Source organism: Rhopalosiphum padi, chromosome 2 (assembly GCF_020882245.1).
Source record: "Rhopalosiphum padi isolate XX-2018 chromosome 2, ASM2088224v1, whole genome shotgun sequence".
NCBI lineage: Eukaryota > Metazoa > Arthropoda > Insecta > Hemiptera > Aphididae > Rhopalosiphum > Rhopalosiphum padi.
In genome coordinates, this window is record NC_083598.1 from 37,567,295 (window position 1) to 37,589,045 (window position 21,751).

General features: G+C 26.6%; 1 protein-coding gene across 1 annotated transcript; it reads left to right on the forward strand.

Annotated features, from left to right (window-relative positions):
- The first annotated feature begins 574 nt into the window (after positions 1–574).
- Positions 575–2,466, forward strand: LOC132921210 (musculin-like). The gene has a single exon (XM_060984086.1). It carries the CDS (start codon positions 682–684, stop codon positions 1,222–1,224), a length of 543 nt encoding a protein of 180 aa, XP_060840069.1. The 5' UTR covers positions 575–681; the 3' UTR covers positions 1,225–2,466.
- The last annotated feature ends 19,285 nt before the right edge of the window (positions 2,467–21,751 follow it).

Genomic DNA, 21,751 nt, shown 5'->3' on the forward strand with positions numbered 1-21,751 from the left:
TTTTGGCTCTTCTATATTTATTAATATATTTGTGGTGGCTCACGAGTCTCTTCTCGTTGGCCACCCCTGATCTATATCGATATTTATTTTTTATAAAAATGGTCCAAGTATAATGAAAATACTAAATCTGACTTAATAACTATTTTATGTTTTTATCAAACCATTTTTGTGTATTTTTTTTATATGGTAAAACATAAATTTGCTTGTATCAGCTCAAGTCAGCCCTCTAATCACAAATATTAAGAATTTGAAACAATGCAAGTCTTTAAGCATAATACCTAATCGAAAAATCAGAATTTGACCGATTTTATTGTCATATCAAATATAGGCAAATGAATGACCATGTTCGGCAATTCACCCTGTATATTATTATTATTATTGTAACTATATAATAATATAGCAATATCCGTTGTAGCCGCGCGATCCGGTTGCTCCTATCGAGCCATCGCGAGATCCGCCCTCTCTCCCTCCTCCGACAGGGCGGTCGACGATTATCGCTATAAACGCGTGGTTACCCACATATATAACGGGGACGGTGCAACGATTTAAGGGTATACGGTTCGAGTAGGTCGCGGCGTGCGCATCGCGATATCATCGTCAGTATCATATTGTTATTATTATTGTTGTTGTTGCTCGTAATCGTCGCGACGGCGTGAAAACAGTGCGATTCGTTTGGACGTCATGTTGAGGACCGTAGACACGGCGCATCAGTTGCAACACTATTGCGACGCGTTCGACGACCCTTTCGGCGGAACCACCGCGAGTCTGCAGTGGTACGACGACAGTGGTTACGGTTACGTCGCCGCGGAGGAACATTCGGCCGATCGTCGGTCGACGGCGTCGGCCAGCGGCGGTAGCGATAGGAGTTTCGGCGACGGCGGCGGCGGTGCAAACGCTGACGCGGCGGGTAGCAGAAAGCGCCGGCGGTTAGCGGCAAACGCGCGCGAGAGGCGCCGCATGAACGGCTTGAACAAAGCGTTCGACCGGCTCCGGGGCGTCGTACCCGCCGCCGACGACGAGCGCAAGCTGTCCAAATACGAAACGCTTCAGATGGCGCTGACGTACATCGTGGCCTTGCACGAACAGCTCGGCGGAACGCCATCGGTGGCCAGCGGCAGTCCGAACACTACGAAACCTCCAGCGACGAAGCCGTCCACGGCGGTCGTGCCCACGTATTACGCTGATTGTGGCGTGCCGCTGCTGTGGCCACCGGAACAGCAGTAGACGACGGTGGTAGTACGTTACGGGCCACCGTTATTGGCGCAATTTCAACTTAAAAACTGGAGGTGTCAAAGCTGCTTGTATCATTTTTTTTTTTTTTTTTGGACAGGACTAAAAAGTCAGACTAAAAATTTCGTAAATTATGAGGGTGCTATTTTCAAAACTGTGGGCGATTATCGCACAGAAGCCCCTCGAAATTGCGCCCATGCGGGTTATGGTCGTCGATTTTTCACGAATGTATTACACCTTATAATTAATGTTGTAATTTTACGGCCAACATACTTTTTCATAATCATTTTAGTATGCTTAATTATTTGTTGAGCAAAACGCACCGGGATGTCATTATTTATTTTTTTCCTCGTGTTTAATACTTTTTGACGCGTTTACACTCCGCCGTGTTGTACATTTCAATTATTTACGTATGTATGAACAATAATATGCAATATCTGTTTTACCCCAAAAGTTAATTACGACGAGAACCCGTTTTTTGTCGACTGTTCGCCGATAAGATTCATCATTGATGACCGCTTATTACTTGTTCTCGTCGTATTATATTAATATAATCTTTACTTATATTAAAAAAAAAAAATCATGATGTAGGTACTTTTTTAAATCCCTGGCCGACCCGTTTAAAAAATGTCACATTACTTTATGAAACTCTGATTTAATAAAATATTTTATATGTGTGAATGTAGTCGCATTATACCTGTACAGTTTTTAGAGTTTTTGCTACATTATCATATTTTACCAAAACGATCACACTCGTTTTATATTTTATTTTATATTGTTTATACAAAACGGGAATGGACCGTCGTATGGATATCAATGTGCTGCAAAAAAAAAATAAATAAATTTAATCTATATTGTAATAGTATATATTAATAATTCGGACAACAAAACTTGCAAGTTACGATGCATTTTATACCTACTATATTGTTAGGGATTTTCCTCGGGTCGCCCGGAACATAAATTCTTACAAAACTAATATACTGCAGTATTGAACGTAGTTCATACACTATGAGTTTTATCGTTTTATGATTCTTTAACCACTACTTGTTTTTGAAATTTGAAAATTATAAAAAAATGTGATGCAATATTTAATTTCAAATTATATAACAATAGATTTATTAATTATTTTTTTGCGAAAAAAAAACAAAATTCGTTTGTAAAATATTATAAGTTATTATATAAATAAGCGTTGATTTTTTTTTCGTTTTGTTAAGATTATTTTGAGTAAATTAAATAATGTGGTAATTGTTTTTTTTTTCCTTTTACATAAAATATTTTCAATATTTTGTAAATTACATTTATTTAAGACTGAAAATTGTAATTATTACATTATTGTAACATGTTAATAAACGATTAGTTTATATATTACATCAATATTTTTTTATTGAAAATGCACAATAACACATATATCCTAATGAAATGCTGAATTAATAAAATATACAATTTAGAATTTAAGCATTAAGGTATAACAATAAGACAACACAGCACCGAGCGTTTTGAAGGCATATTTTTGGCAAAGATATATTTTTCCGTTGTACACCTAATTGTTGTCTGAAGTATTTAGTATTGAAGTATTATATTGCATATTATGCCATATAAATAAAATGTCCTTAATGGTAAGTGACTTGTTTGTTATTATAGCATTATATATGTTTATATGTTGATAAAACAAAATTTGATTGAAAAGAAATAGCTACTTCAAAATAACTTCCACTACAGTTTCCTGTTACTTGACGTAAGTATATGCTCAATAATATAATGCACTATGTTATATTACTTATATTATAATGTTTTATAACAGGAATAATTTTAATTTTCAATTACACACTAAATTAAGTAATACGTAGAATATTGTTATAACGACAAATTGCTGTAAAATAAATATTTAAAAATACAATATTTCTTTTACTAATATTAAAATACATATTAAAAATAATAAAGTATTTAATTGGATACTGATTTACTGTACATTAGGTGTTCAGTAGGTCACAGTAATGGACGTGTTAAATTTGAATTAAATGTAATAGGTATCATTGTATACAAAAAACAATACTGAACAGAGACAGTGGTACCTATGCCTATCCCCTATATCACTAAGTATATTTATGATGTGTTTTTGATAAAGCTATTAAATTAATTTACTTTACACTATAATTACTAAGTTGATTTAATTTTTACTGTAAACATCGCATTTATTTTATTATTATCATTTAATTATATTTTAATAATATTGCATTATTTTTATTAACTTATAAGTTAATAATACCATGTTATAGATACCACAAAACAGTGAATAGGCCCATAATAAAAATAGATAATATCTTAAAAATTAATCTAAATATTTTAGAAATTTCATTCTATATAGTAAAATGTATTATATGCGTAAAACTTTCATTATGACCACACGTATCTATACAATTTAAAGATTTTCTACATTTTTTTTTCTACAAAATACTTGTGATTTGTAAGTTATTGTTGTTATTTTTTAAAAAATTGAACTTTAAATGTAAAGAAAAGTTGCACCTATGTATTTTGAATAATTATATAAATTAACACATTTGAATTCTTGTAATACATTTTCAAGAATTTTGATCAATTGAATATTTTTATCAACATTAAAAAAAAAAAAATTTTAAAATTTAAATAATCTATAAATAATTCAAAAATAGACAATAAAGTTTCTACGGTTATTTTTTAAATTATAACAAAATAAAGAAGTCAATTTTGTCAAAAACCTGTGAAGTGTAAAAATTCCTATTTTTCCTTGGTTTTTTTTGTTTGTTTATCTCTATTATAAAAAAAAATTAATTTTGACTCCCTAAACTCTAAAGTACCAACTAGATTCAATTTACCACTAGAAACCATCTCATAAGTTGAAAATTGAAGCATTTTTACTACCACGAAAGTTGATGGCAAATAGAAAAGGCACACACATATTATATTATTGTAAAATCAATACATTTATCGTTTCACTCAAAATTTAAAAAATAAATTTAAAAATTAAGTTTAGTTACGGTATTTAGTAAAAACTATGTTGCAGCATTTTTAATTAGATTGAGATAACAAAGTACGTTCAATTGTATGTTTGCACTATAAGGTCAGCCACAAAGGTTCTCCAATTTGAGATTCTCGAAATAAACTATACAAATAATTGTCTTACTATTTGTCCACGTTTATAGTAATAAACTATACATTTGTATTCACCACCTCGGATCGATTAAATTAAATTATTCTAATAGTTACCACTAATTTAATGTTGCATCAGACCTCCTCCCACTGCTTTTAAGTAATTGACTCCAAAATTATACCAAAATTGTATTTCCGTTCGTACACGTTTTTGGCAGCAAATTTTGACTTCACAGACCAACCCAAATCCTCAAAATTAATTATAGTCGTTATTTTCTTGTAATAAATTGTATTGCATATCGAAAACAGAAACACCCAATGGTTTCCGATAAACTTCTATTGTGGCGCCAATCTGAAGCATTATATTTTAATTATACGAACAAATATTACAAGTACTGAGATATTTTTAATAAAATAAAATTTAATATTAATCTGTAAATATATATTAATAAATTTATATTTTAGATTCTGGGTAGAGTGATGGATGTATAGATTTTAAAATTATTTTTTTGTGTTTAATAAAAACGATAAATAGTTTAAAAAAATTCTTCTACTTTGAAAATGAATTCTATGTAATATTTAATTAAATCTAGTTTATTCTTAAAAGTCAAAAATAAAATTCCCAATATTTTTCAATATAACTGGGAAAAACAATCAAAACTTTAAGAAAAATGGAATTCTTTATGTAAAAATAACTTTTTAGTAAAAAACGTATAACCGTAACTATTTTAAATTTTTATCAAATTATTAGGTTAGTATTTTCTACAATTTAAAATTTTCAAAATATTTATTATTTTGACTCGTTTTATGCAATTAATAAACATTAAAAAAAATATATTTTTTTTTTTATAAATGTTGATAAACAATTGAATGCCCCATGAAAAGTTAAAAATGTAACAAGAGGTTTCATACATATTTTGAATTAATAATTTCAAAATTTCAAAAATAGATAGTTATAATATTTTTCATACGCATTTATATATTTTAGTTTAACGAAAGTCGAGAAATTCGAAAATTAGTTTCTAGTTACAAATTCATAAAAAGTTTTCCTTTTATATCCAAGTTTTGAAAATTTAGTATAAGATTCCGTATATGTTTTTCTACACATTATAAAAATAAAGTTTAGTTTAAGTCTCATTAATTTATTATGAGTCCATAAAACGTAAAATATTTTTTTCTTTTCAAAACGTTTATTAATATGTTGTTGTAACTTAAAAACATATAATGATAGATAGATACATGATATTTTCGTAAAATGTTTACCTAATAACTTTCTGTAAAAGAGATAATTTTCAAAATATTTTGACTGTTTTTAAGTTATTATTTATTTATTACAAAATACGTAATAATAATTATATATGATACAATTTATTATATATTTTTCTAAACTTTTTAATTTTTTTTTTAATTTTATGTCTCTAAATGTTATAATATTTCCCTTGGAAAAATTTTTAAAAATTATATAGAAGATCTCACATAATAAGTTATTTTTAATAGACATTTTTAAATTTTTTTTTAATTCAAATTAGGAAGAAATCACGTCTAAACGTTTCATGTATCATTCACTAAACGTAAAATTCCTATTATGGACAAGTATTCTATTAATAACCAATACCCATTAAGTCAGTGTCTTCCTTTAAAGATTTAGGTATTATTATTCTGTCTGCTGAGTTTCTCTTTCTCGGAATATATTTCATTTATTTACAACAAAGCGATTCTCATAGAAAGTTTGATTAGATTTCATTGCTATGATTTTAAAAAGATACAATGCCTAAAAACATTAATTATTCTCTGGGAGGTTTGAATCTAATATTATATAAATCTATAATTTTGATTAAAAAAAAAAAAAAATTAAAATTAAAATTTATGAAATTAGTCTTACACACACTACCTTCTAAACGTAAATTTAATGATCTTCCCTTTATTTTTAAAATTTAAAAAGTGTAATATACACTTTTCTGAAGTACTTGAAGAAATAGGCTGGCTCATATCAACTGTATACATCGAGCCAAGAGCCACTTTTTATGAACCATTACATGCTCAATCATACAGTGTTAATGAAATTGTAATCCGTATGCATTGTTTTTGTAATAACCTATGACTTCAATCATGATTATGAATCTTAACTTCGGCAACCATGATTGATTTTTTAAATATAATTAATCGTATTATTCGTATTTAATTCTATTCTTTATATTTATTATCTCATTCAATAAATACTTGTCTCATTTTATTAAAATCTTTACCTTTATTAATATTGTTAAATTATATTATAAACTTTAAGTTAATTAACTTATAAGAAATCCTGTACACTTTATTGCGCTCGTGCGTTAAATAAATATTTTATACACGCAATGAATTTTTCAAATGCAATGTTTTCATAAACAATTAATTCAACCTACTGTATTACTATAAGTAAAATAAATAACTTTAATAGTAATATAAAAAATATAACTTGATATGTTCTTATTGATGTATAGGCTAATAGAACTTCTTCGTTCAGAATAGTTTTTCCTAAACAGTGATATATCATTGAATTCAAATTTAACACATCACTCACAGTAACCTATTCGACCCTCACTGTATATCAGCGTATCCACTTGCTCACCTTTTTTTTTCAAGTTTGCATCGAGGATAATAATTAATATTTAAAAATAATTCAAACATTATTATCTTTAAAAAAATATATATATATATATATCTTTTAAATTATAAATGTAAAGTTAAACAAAACATTTAAGAACCCCAATTTTATTGGGTTTCAATTTTCAATCGTAAGTAAACGTATAGTGTGAACAAATAGTTACAAGATTTAAAGCATACTATATACGATGTGTATACTGTATAATAATAACCGCAAAACGCCAACCCGATATTATTATAATATGCGTTCCCTAACATCAATATCCATCAGTCTATTTTTAGTCCATTAAAATCCATCGTCTATATCCGTACATCATCCGAAATGGTCTCATGTCATTCTATAGTTGCTTTGCTTATTCTGTTAAAAATAATGATTTTATTTTGCTGTATTTATATTTTATACTTCCAATACTCAATACACAATATATCTAATAATATAGATTAGGACCGTAATTTAAGAAATGGGTCGTTTCTCAAACAAGTATTAGCCTCATAACAATGTTTGCAAAAACGTTTGTAAATTAAAATGCTGTACGTTTCAGTGGTTTTAAGTACAATTATGTAAGGCACATTTTACAACGAAAATTAAAAATATATTATAATCATACGAATGATAATTAATAATCTAATTCAAAAACTCACTCGTAGTTACATCGGTTAACCACGGTGTTTTAAGTTTTACAAATTGTAAGTGCTTCTTTTTAAAGATATGTATAACAAATATAAATTATATTTACTCATAGGATTTGTATATTTATTGAATGTACCGAGTGATTACAAGGATACTCATCTCTATTTTTTTTTTTTAATAACATATTTATTAAAGTTCCGATTTTTGGAATATTTAAGTATACTTACTAAGAATCATATTTCCAATTATTTACACTTTTTTGTTCATTTAATTATGTACTCCAGTGTCAATAAAAAACTTCTTTTTTTCAAGTGACATCCAATCCTTTTTACGGTAAATTATTAAGCAGATGACTTTTTTGTAAACTTTTATGTATCTATATCGAAATTTGAACGAGTAGTTTCTGAGTTAATAGTTTGTATATAGGTACTAAGGATATAGTAGTCCTGAAAAATGGTTTCAAATATATTAAACAGATAAAATATTGGATCGTATATTTATTATGGTCGGACATTCTAAGAAATTGTAAAACGTTGATAGATTAATATCGGTTATTCAAGTTTAGTATCATTAAAGAGCCAATATATTCCAAACTTATTTTACTGGACCAATATACCTATTGGTTTATCTCGTATGTATATGGTAATTTCAATGTCTTTGAACAAATTTTATTGATATGCGATTGTAACAATAAGTTTGTACTATAAAATTTCATAAATGAATAGTAAAAATAGTTTAAGAAATTAATAATTGGATTTAGTCTTATACTAACCTAGTCTATACTTTTTTTCTATTAAAATAAAGATTTTATCGATGGCTAGTTAATTGTATTACTGTATACTTACTAATACAGTAATATTATTAAAACAATTGCCTAGCTAGAAACAAAATTATTCAAAAAATTGTTAAAATAACTCCAATATCTTATTTAATTATTTATCTTAACGAAAAAAATTCCAAAATTTAAACATAAGAATTGATTATTTCGATTTTTGTTAATTTTAAATCTACAGTTTTTAAATATTTGTTAAATCATCAGCCATCGTATCATATTAATAATTGTTCTTAAAGATATATTAAAACTTTAAACATCTTTTTAAATACAGAACTATAATATTAACAATTAATATCTATAATTATTACTAATTTGAATAATAAAATATGAAATTCCATAAAAATGTATTTTTGTAAAAAATATTTTTTATTGTTTACATCGGTTTGCATTGTGTCGATATGATTTTATCTTGATTAAATTAAAGTCAAATTTATTAATTTTTTCAATAAAATTATTACGGTGTAATTTATTTACAATTATGTGTATTACACAGTTAAAAACTTATAATGTATAAAATTATAAATTATAAATTATGAAACAGTACCAATGAGACATAATCATTAATCTTTAATTATCATTGGTAATCGAACGACATCGGTACTTAATTTAATTATATCATAAAATAAAATGTATTCGTTTTTTAATAAATTGTTTAGTTGAGAATTCCAATATAAAACTTTATTAGCGCTGAACTTGTAACAGTGTTGCCGAATTTTTTTTCAACATCGACCTTTGCCAATAGTAATTAACATGCTTGGAATTTTTTATTAGAGGCCGTACTATATATTATTGTAATTTTTATAAAATAATATACACTATATATATATTATATTTGGCTTTTTAACTGGATTAATAATTTTTTTTTATAGCAAAATAACATTCAATATTGCAATGGCATTATTTTCTAGAACATGCATACCGGTTTCGAATATAAAATGTTCATAAGTCATAACCGTTAATATTGTTTATGTTAATATAATTTACTGTATTTAGTTAATAATAATAATATTTCAATGCTGAACTTTAATCGATGATGTGCGATGTTTAACAAACATTTCAATACACCTTTGTCTAAAACCTTGTTTTGACTAGTTGTAAAGATGCATGCATATTAAAGAAAATTTTGGATATTAAAAAATCATTTTTATAAAATAACAATTCTTTAAAATCGTTTTTACGTATTTTTTCATATAATATTACGAAGTGTAAAAATAGATGTATATATTACGAGTATATTAATAACAAAATCGAAAGTATTAATTTTATAATATTTGCATTTAATGTAGAGTGTTTTTATTTTTTATATGAAAATTTCTATTCACCTCTATTTTAACTCGATTCAAGAAAAATATTATTTAATCGTGTCCTTCAAATATTATATTAAACTTATAATATATTAATACATATAAAATTAATGAAATAGTTATCCATTGGGAAATCATATATTGTATGTGTATAGATACTTTTTTTATTTTATTACAAATTATTTGAACCTACACGACTCTACGACGGATGTAGTGTGTCTTAAAAAAGAAAACTATCGAATTAAAAAAAAAAAAAAAAAAAAAAAAACTAAAACATAATAATAATAATAATATATAATTACAACCTGCGTGTGTGTATAAATGAATTAATTTTAGTACGAGATTATTTTGGATAAAATGCTAATTCGATCTTAAAACGATTATCACTATTTTCAATTTACCACTTCTACTCATATAATATAATATGTATTAGTATTAGTGTAGTAGGTACATATTATACAAACGCGTTTTATAGATTTAAAACCAGTCATGTGTAATTAATTATTATGCATTTCAATTTACTGTTTTAGATTGAAAAAAATGTCGAACGAGATTCGTTGTTCTGAAAGCATACTCGATTGAAAAAAAAAATTCGTATTTACATTTTTAGTAACATTCGTCTATCTAGACCCGCCCACGATAGAATATAATAAACAAATATAGGTAGAAAAATTGAAATATTTTATTGAAGTGCTCCAGTATTGCGGCTGAAAGATGACTTTCGTTGGAAATCGAATGAGAGAATGTGATTTATTAGGTCGAATGACGTTGCACACGATGTTTGAGATGAATTCTAAAAAGTCTATATGTGATATACATGTCAACTATGAACATGGTACGACGTATACGTGTAAACATAAAACAAAATGTCCACTAAGTTATAGATTTAATTTATTGTGACTAGCTATGTGCGTTACAACACGAATTGTGCATACCCAATCCGATCGTCATTTTCGATCCCTAATCCCTAATGCATAATATACGTGTCTATCATTATTGTTTTCTATTACGGGCCTTCAGCCCTTTCTCTGCAAACATTATTATACCTGTCTTTATTATATTATTCTATCCATATAATGTACACAGTATAATACGATAACATAAGATTTCGTTTCGCGCTTTTGGATCACGTTACAATATTACGTCCGATAAGCCGAGAATATTCCACTACAGTTCAATAGAATATAACAAAACGGATTTCCAGTTTAATTTATCGAACGCGCGTATTTAACCCATTTTACACATGATTTATTATATTTTATTATCTGTGTGCTATATGCCTGCTGTGAAATGGTCACGTTACGTATTCATTTAACGTTTGTCCGTAATAATAATATACTAGATATAAATGTATTATGTATTGTTTTGTAACGTTGATGATTACGAAATATCGATGTTGTTTAACACCACAGGCTCGACAAAGTCATACATTTTACATTGAGTTCACAATTTAACGGCTGTGTGTAAAAATAAAAGTTCGTTTCGGATACGACACTACAAAAATTCTACTAACGATGACTACGAAACAATATATTTGCGATATAATAGAATATTATTAACACTGTGCCATAAACTTCTTCTGATCTTTTGATGACAAACAGATAGATTTTTCTAAGGTAACAATTTTTACAACGCAATACTATATAATATAAATATATAACGGTCATTACTCTACTGAGTGATTAATGTAATCCGATAAACGATGAAATTATTTTATTTCTAGTATTAGGTAAACCCTAAATAATAATAATTATGCTTATTATTATTCTGAGAACAGTGTGTGTGAAATAAACTGCAGTTGCACGATTGAACTAAAGGTCGATTTTTTTTGTTGCTAAAACTAATTAACTGACCCATAACTTTAAGGGACTTCACTACAAAGTTCAAGTACAGTCAACTATTTATCTACGAGTCAGAAACTAAATCAACGAATTACCTAAAATAACAACGGCAACTTGATTCCGGTGCGGATAATATGTAATTAATCAACTACTGTTTTTAGATACTAATTGAACACCGTGATGAATAATAAATTGTCATATTTAACACTATATAGTCGCTTATCCTATTTAAAAACCGTTAATAGTTAAATTGATCATCCAGTATACATATAGTACGATTAGTACGAAAGTATTGTAACAGATAACAGTTTCTGCGAGGCTATGAAATAAAAAAAATACAAATATATGAGAACTATACTACACTAGGTATCTATGTTATAAATTATGAATAAAACAAATGTCCATAGAAAACCTACACATACTAAGGTTGTAATAAGTTATAGAAGTTATGTGAATAATTTATTATTGAACCCCGCAAAATGTAATATATTATGTTAAAATAATGAGTTTTACAAAATCTGATATTTATGTTATTTATAAAATATAAATTAAATACTTATTTAAGATATTTAAAATATAAAAGTAAATTCACTACTGTAATCACTGCAATTAATATATTCATATCAAATAAGTACCTATATACTCTAGATGATGCACAACATAATTCATAAAAGTATTATTTTAAATATATCTATTTACATAAGAAATTACAAGATGTATTACTTTATTAGCTCTAATTTGATTTAATCATATTGACATTTTATACAACTATTATTATAAAAAATATTAATTAGTTATTACCTAGTACTTCTGCATTTGTCGACGATTAATGACGTTTTAGTTATATTACTATGTTTGTGAAATTGTTCAGACTTAACATATTCATATATAGTGTAAAATAGTAAATCTAATACGAATATAATATTATAATATTGCAATAATAATTTTTCGCGAAAAGAATTAAAGTTTTTTTCAGTCTCATCGTCTACCATTATAAATATTAAATGTTACATGTTTTATAATTTAATTTCGTACAGTGTATAAGTATAGATTTTCTTCGTTTTAATAAAATATATATAAAAAAAAAAAACAAAAACAAATAAATAATAAAACAACTAATAGTATACATCACTACCTACATATAAAACTGAAAAACATATTATTTGAGATTTGGAGCATCAATTCACGTACCTGCCGTATCTTCCGTAAAAACGTCTCTCTCATTCACACAGTCGATTCCAATACGTCGAGTAAAACCACTCAACGAAAAGATGATTATAATAAAATATAATACTCGAGTGCGGAACACTCTAACCCTGGTAAGACGGTTTTGACGTGTAGTTATATTATGTTCTTTGAGTGTTGAAGATTTATTTTTTTTAATTTATAGCAAATTTTCAAACACAATTAAATTGGTATATAACAAAATACAAATAATATGTATCGATATTTTTATGTTTCTTTTGTTTCTTTTTAAACTGGTTGTCAGTTTTGAAGTGGTAGTCGAGGGCCACCCACTACATCAAACGTCTGCCACCACGCAGACGACGACGACGATAATAATAATAAGGGTGTAAGCCCGCTAAAACACAAAAAGATTTAACATTATTGCAATTTCATTCTGACTCTTTTGCGAATACTGCGAGTGTATTATTCAATTTAAAAGTTATTTTGCAGACCTAATAACGTGCAAAGCTAACGGCAAACCTGGATTGTTTCTAAGTAGTTTGACAATTCCGGAAAAACATATACGAAGGTGAAACTCACCACCCATGAATGAAAATATTTAATTTATATTTTCTTTGACAATTTTGAAAACAATATAGGTACCTAATTCAAAACGTTGGTTCTTGTGATTTGTTTTCTACAAGACGTTAATATAGTTTTGTATTTATTTTTATTAATAATTATTAAGAGTTCAATAATACAAATTTCTGTTTTGGTGATATTATTTCTTAGATTAACTTGATATATTAATATTACAATCGGTTATATTAATTATACCTGTGGCTAAAACGTATAAAAGAAAATAAACAATTCCTATGAAGTTTAATTTTTATAATAAAAAAAAGCAGACGGCTTATATTCAAATTCTTATAGCCTACCATTTTTTATTTTTAAGCAACAAAATATTCATAAAAGTTATCGAACTTTGTTAACATTTTGAAATTAATTTTGGCATTATTATATTAAAAATTAATTCAGTTAATTTCACAAATCCGTACCAAATTAAAGCATTTAAGGACTATGTATTTTATACAATTTAGTTTTCAAATTTAAGTTTATTAATATGAAAAGTAACATTTTTTTTAGTAGATTTTTTTCCATTATTTTAATTATAAAAACATTATTTCAATATTTATTTATACAGTTTATAAAAATGTATGTGTTAGAAACTCGTAAGATATTGTTTATTGTTTGTTATTACAAATAACTTATTTAAATGATCACTATTTATTATGTATTGTATTTAAATACGTACTATATAATATTATAATGAATCAAAAATAAATTTTACTAAATTTAAAACAAGAAATGTTAAACAATTATTAGTTTAAAAATATAGTTTTAAATAAATATTTTTATAATATTAAAAACTATTATAATATAATTTATAAGAAGTATAACATTTAGAATTATTTTTTGACATAAATAAAACACATAATATGTATTATTCTTTGTATGTGACATTTTGTTTAAATCTAAGATATTAAGCTTTTAGTGAATTACCTTTTTTATTTTTATTATTACTGTATTGGTAAAAAGTATTCTATATTTAAATGCATTTTATAAAATTTTAAAATTTTAATCAATTATGTAGAAATTTATTCTTGTTATAAATATATAATGATTGAATTAGCCTATATAAAAATGTTATTTAAAATTTGAAACATGTGCTTACATACGCGGAAAATTGGGAAAAATATTTAATCAGATAAAAATAAACTGTGTTGTTTCCTTTAGATTTTAATGATGGTATAATTCAAAGGAGCACATTTTTATTTTCATTATTCAACAATAGTTTTTACCCATATACACAATGATACTATTGAAAATAATTATAATATTAATAATTATTGCATCATTTGTAATTTGTATGACAATAAAAAAATATTAATACAATTTAAAATGTTTTATGCCTCCCCTTACCTATTATTTTAAATCATTAATCAGATTAACTAAACTTTAGGTAGTTAAATATGCAAAAAAACATTTATTAAATAAACAAAACAAACAAAAAATACAATAAGTAGGTATAAGAAGATTAGGTTAAGTCAAACAAACTAGTGACCCTTTTATCTATTATAAGTCTGCTATAGAAAATATATTTATTATTATTTCTTCAAAATTAATTATTATTTGTTTAATTTCTATTTATTTCACGTTTATACGTTAATTTAAATTTTCTTCTATATGTACCAGTTAATTTATGTAATATAAATCGTGAATTTATATTAAATAACATAAAAATAATTTCTAAATAATAAGTAAATTGTATGAAATAAAAATCACAACAGTCAACAGATCACGGCTGATGTTAAAAGTATTTTAAATAAGTAAATTTTAAAGTTTGAACAGACAGACTGCTATCAAGCATCAACAGTTTTCATTAAATCGCTACAACAAAATCGCAACTGCAAAGTTTTGTTACATATTATGTAAATGGAAAAGTGATAACCTATGTATAATATAATAGTGTTGCAATAGTTCCAATATTCAGTAGATATTTCTAAAACTGTTTTATTAACAACTAATGTTCAAATGAGATTCAGAAACTTTTATAATATTTCATTAATACGATAGTGAACAGTCAATTTATAAAAGCATAGAGTCTATACTATAGACATTATGTAAGCTGGCTGTGCAATAAATGGATACTACGTTTGACTAACTATCAACTACTATAATGTATTTTTTATTTTTTATACAAATGAATATATTTATGGTATATTACAAAAATACGTAGGTAAATAATATTGTTTTTTTTTTATCTTAAAAAAATCTATGAGTTCTGATGACGCCCGGTAGAGTATCTCCTAGAGATTACCTAATCTAAAATTTGATTTCTCCTTCAATATATAATCTGCTGTAGATTTTATTGACTATTATGATGCATTTTGTTTTATAATTGTTGTAAATACAAATAGAATAACTAAAATAAAAAAAAAACAGATCATTTGACATGAAAATATAATCGTACGTAATACTCAATATTAGGTATACCATTATTGATATCGACTTGTACTTTCAAAATATTTACAAACTACTTTTCCTCTCTTTTAGTGTTTTAATAATATATGTACGCGCTTTAGTGCACAATTTAATTATATTTTACATAATTATTTCACATTTTCAATTTCATAACCTATAATTAAAATTAAATACTTTAATAATGTGAATAGAATCTTGTAAACTACCTACTTTATATTTCGTCTTCAGCTCGTTACACGTAATATTTTAAATTATTGCAGTACTTTTTACAAGTATTTATAACCATAAAGTGCATGTTTAATAATTTTTATTATTATAACTTTATATCATTATAATTTTTGGTTTTTTCTATAATTAGATTTGTAAGTACTAGAAAAATATAATTACCTTCAAAGGGTATCATCAAAGGTCACTATAAATTATGCTCTAAGTTAAAAATATATTTATTTTTATTTGTAGTAATCAAAAAGGTGTTCACAAATAAAGAAAAAAAATAACTAATGATAGTAAAAACAATACCTAACACTTCATCGCTCCGCTCAGAATCTAAAATACAAAAACAAAATCCATTTGGTAACACACAAGAAATTATAAAAAATATATTTAAAATTGATCTGTAATTGAATAAAAATAAAAATACTTATTTACATGTATGATATAATATTATAACCAAGTACACAAATTAATTCTGAGGTCTAAATGATTGTCCTTATTTAATTTCATTTCATTGCGCTGACGATGACGTGTCATCTTAAAATCCTTATTTTATTTATTTGAACATAGTAAAATCACAAAATTGTATATTTAAAGTAGTTAACAATTTTACTTAGCAACCGAGAATTCGTCAAAATAAAATAATAAAGCTGAAAACTTAGGATAATTAATTACGCTTTATTATAAACCCTAAATCATAATAAAGTGAATCGAAGTTTTGTTATAATATCACGATCATATATCTACCTATTTAAAATTCATCATGATTCGAAAACTTTTACAGCACGAAAAGACCTCTCAATAGTTAAAATTTGACACATTATAAATTTTACTTTAGACCGATAAGCACGAAGAAATTTATTAGGTGTATAATAGTATCTACATTATCTTTTTACAATAACTACGACCACTTTACAAAGAAAATATGACATTCGAAGTCAATTACAAAATTATCAAATAATTACTACAGTTATTGTGAAAACGAATAAAATAAAATACTGAAACCGATCTACAAAACCCTTAAGTATAAGTACAGAGAATTGATTATTACAATCATTATTTTATTTTTATCTTACGATAACGTCATAAAAATTATCTATATTTATATATACATTTTTCTTATTCAATTTATTAAACCTGCCAAATTAAATTTTAAAAAATAAAAATAATATTCAAGTGAATACATTTGGATTTTACGGTCGAGTGTCATTCTTTCATAATATAATTGACTGGTGTATAATAAAATGCTCTTAGATGACGCAATGTTCCTACCTCAAACGCCTTTGATATATTATATTTCCACTATTTTAGGTGGTAATCAAAATCAAACAATAACGAACGACTTATGATGTAAAAAAGATTATTTTAACGATCACTTGTATACATTTACATTTTAAGAATCCTACGCTCTGCTATAGTAGGAGTTGCTTATAATATTATTATACTGTCATAAACACGTATTTATTACACATGTAGGTACAATTCAATACATTTTGATCTGGGTATTACATTTTCACCAAAGTATCAAAATGTCGTGGGTGGATCAAAATGTCACTCAGAGACGAATATATATTGATCCTCCGGGACATTTTGATCTACTCGAACGTTTTTATTTTTTTACTTTAAACATGCGTTCGCTGTAGAGAATATAAATTGTCTCATACCTAATACTTATTCACACCCCTTTTGATACATTCCTAAGTATGTATGAAGTGGGAAAGAACTTGTGTTGTCATAAACGGTAACCAAACGAGATTTAACCAACCGTAGTTTCAGTTTCATTTTTCAGTTCTAAATTTGAGTAATGTTGTATAAACGATGTAATATAAACATAATATTACAATATAGACGTGACAAGAATTATTTTATTAAATAGAGATTAATTATTTCTCGAAAATTAATTTAATCTAAAATATAATTATATATATATATATATAAAAAAATGTTTATAAGTTATTATAATAGCTGTAATAGCACTAGATAATTAAATGTCAACATCATGACAGACATGGCATTATGTAGGTACCTATAATATTATAAATGTATCAATCCAAAATCATTAACTTGTGTCATATTTTGATACGATACCGTCAGAATGCTTTTGACGTATAGGTAAGCTACCATCCATATCATATTATCATAATCAACTAATCCAGTACCTAATTATTATTTTGATTTTTTTTAAATTAATTGGTTTAAAATAAATACTGATAATATTATATTACAATAACGGATGAACATGTCGTTGATAATTATATAGATAACTACTTAATAGTATTATCGTATTATATGCCTACGCTTTCTCGGTGTATTTGTATTGACGTACTTATGAATTCTACTCCTTTACGGCACTAGATGGATTTACGTCTGGGAAGGATCGAATCATCCCACCACCGCCGGGATGGAAATGTCTTGCAGTGACCCTAAGAAAAACGGCCGAATCAGAAATGAAGCCCATCTATGTCTTATTATAGCTATTCCTATATTATATTAAAATATATAATATGCATCGAGCGTTGGCCTCGGGTCGACGTTTTTGCCCCGAAAGGATTTCCGAGGGATTTACACAGTGTAGTATACGACGTTGCAAATTAGCTGGCGCACGTGTACGGCAGTTTTGACAAACGGTCTCCCGTTTAATGCGTCCGCTCGAATTATCGCGCGTAACGGCGTAGGTGCGGTTTTTCGTCAAGGGCGCGGTGCGGTCACTTTCGCCGTTCGTCCCCGTTCCTGTCACTAGAAATATATCGCACCGTATATTGTATACAGGGTGTTCTATAAAACCATGGATTAATAAGCCTTGGTTTCTAAAAATCACCACTTCGCAGGTCTTGGTCTTGGTCGTGGTTTATCAGTCGTGAAACGAATCTGCAAGTGAGTCTCTATAGTTTTTCCACCTCTGTAGACAACAATTATTGGAAATGCCGAGAGAAAGAATCGAAAAAGGCCTACAATTTAGTAACAGCTGTAGGCGCACGTTATTCAGGGTTTGGGACGAGTATATTATTATGGCTATTATGGTTGTGATCGTTATGAAACCGCCGTTCGGGCGTAAAGGGAGATAATACTCGACGATTCGGTGATCTTTAATTCTGACGATTGGCACCTGTTCTGATTATTGATTAAGTGTATTATGAATTTTATTACATTTATCGTTTTTAAATCAGGCTATTCTTTACGGGACACCCTGTACCTGCATAGTATGGACCGTATTGCTTGTCCGGCTGCAACTCCCACCTACCCAGCTACACTTTATATTACATGATAGACCATTAAACGAGACCTATCCTATATACTCGCTTAACATTATGTATGTAAGCACCTACCTGACCTATACGGCTACTGGCTCGCTGACCAATTAAACCGCGCGCGCTCGCAATAATTACGTCGCGTCACTGCAGGTTCGTCCTTGTCATTAACATCACCACTGCTGTCGTATATATATATATATATATACTACTTATATATATTATCGTCCTTTTGTGCTTATATATAACGTCTGTATTCACAACGGTAGTATAATCCTTTTCCGCCGCTCATCTTGGCTCCTGGTGGGGGCGACGGGAATTGGATCACAGCCGCACACCTATCCGACGACCCGACCGCGATTATGAATGAACGGGCTTGGGCGTGACCGCCGCCACCACGCCGCAGCCGCAAACCCTTTTGTTGATACGCCACCACTGTTTATATATATAAAATATGCTCCCGCCAGATGTAAGACACACGCATTAATCAACGGTATAATATTTATTATAAAAGTTATTATTATTATTATTATTGCTATTGTATTATCATCATCGTCGTCGTTATTAAAGTTATTCAAGTATTATTATATTGCTGCTGTCTAGTTATTATTGTGACCGTTAAGACTCGAGATGGTATTATCCAGCGGTTATGAGGAACGGAAAAGGTAGAAAAAAAATTATATATCCGCTACTGTTTAATGGCTGGGTGGGAGAGGGGGTATAGAAGAAGTGATTAGACTGTTGCGAAAAATATAGTACTTCTACCTATAATCATCACCGTGGATATGATTATATGAATAAAAACGATGTTACATAGAAAATTATTTACGTAAAGTGAAATTGCATTTTTTTATTAAAAAACAATAACGTAGTTTCACCGTGTTTGTCTTTTTAATATCATAAGAAAAAAATATGAGTCGGACGATTCTATAGTAAAATCCATGATTATAATCACCTAGCTATATAGTGTACAGGATTATATAACAGACGACATTAAAAATTAATAAAATACTGTAATATGCATACTTCAATCATCGGTTAACTATGTTAGCGTGTATACAATAACTTTATACGAATATTTTTTTTTCATAATTATGTATAATAACACGATTTATTATATTATACATATCATTAACATTTATTACAATAAATATCATACAACATATTGTCTGAATGTCTAAGAAGAATTGTTATAATTCAATTGTTTCAATATTATTTTTAACATAGCATACTTGGCATAAGCTTGATACTTTTTTCTGTTATAGTTTTAAAATAGTTTATGAAAATAGGTACATAAAAAAGTTATTCGTATTTTAAGTGGAGTAATTATTAAAAGCTATAAAATGGTAAAATGTATACAATATATTTATTTTATTTTTTAAACATAAATTAAGGTTATACTAGGTTTTCTGATAATTTAAAAAAGGCACTGTGCTTGTTAGTAATAAAATTTCTTAGGATATTTTTTTAAATATTTATCATTACATTATCTTGAGACGTGTATTGTTATATAACTAAAGATAAAATTTTTATTACTTGTTATTAATATATAATAATATTTACACAATTCCATTATAAAAGGTGTATTATAATTACATTAAAATTGCAGACTATACTTAGGTTCAATGTTTAATTAATGTATAATTAAATTATTAAAAACAAGTATAGGTACATAAAAGTATCAGTTATTATTCCAATAAACAATATTGTCGTATTTATACATTCATAAATATATAGAATAAGACCACTCAGTTTTGTGCAAGTTTTTTAATATCTAATTAATATTAGTGACTTTAATACAGTTTATAACTATAATATAAAAAAGTGAGTGTTTTAAGTACTTGTGTCATATCTTATAAAATCTCCATAAAACAATTTTAATTTGTTTTTTTTTTTAGAATAATACATAATATAAATATTTTTTTAATTTACATACAATCTATTTTTAAATATAAATATAAATACCTTACTTTAATTTGATTTTATATTAATATGTACGTATGTATATATATATTTTTTTAATTCACTTAAAACTAAGAATTAAAACCACATAATATGATTTATAGGTACATCAATAGGGTACCTAATCTGATCAATTAGTGACGGATTACATATATTATAATAAATAAAGCATAATAGTAATAATAAAAATATGACTGTGTGTATAAGTAGTATTAAGTACTATAAACAGAATATGATATAACTAAGAAACTATAGGTATAATCATAAATTACATTCATGTTAAATTAATTTTTAATCTATTTAATTTAAAAACAAAGTGGACGATAAAATTCTAGTTCTATATAAAACACCATGGTATTACAATTGTATGTAAGTACCTATACAACATTTATTAAATGCATAAATTAAGTACTTAATTATTAATACATTTCTATTGTTACAATATATTTAAATTTAATAATATTTTGTTATGAAGTAAAAAATAAAAGTAAATAAAATGGCGTTGT

Excerpts from the sequence above, each read along its gene's own strand:
- LOC132921210 (XM_060984086.1), top strand. The coding sequence starts at position 682 with ATGTTGAGGACCGTAGACACGGCGCATCAGTTGCAACACTATTGCGAC.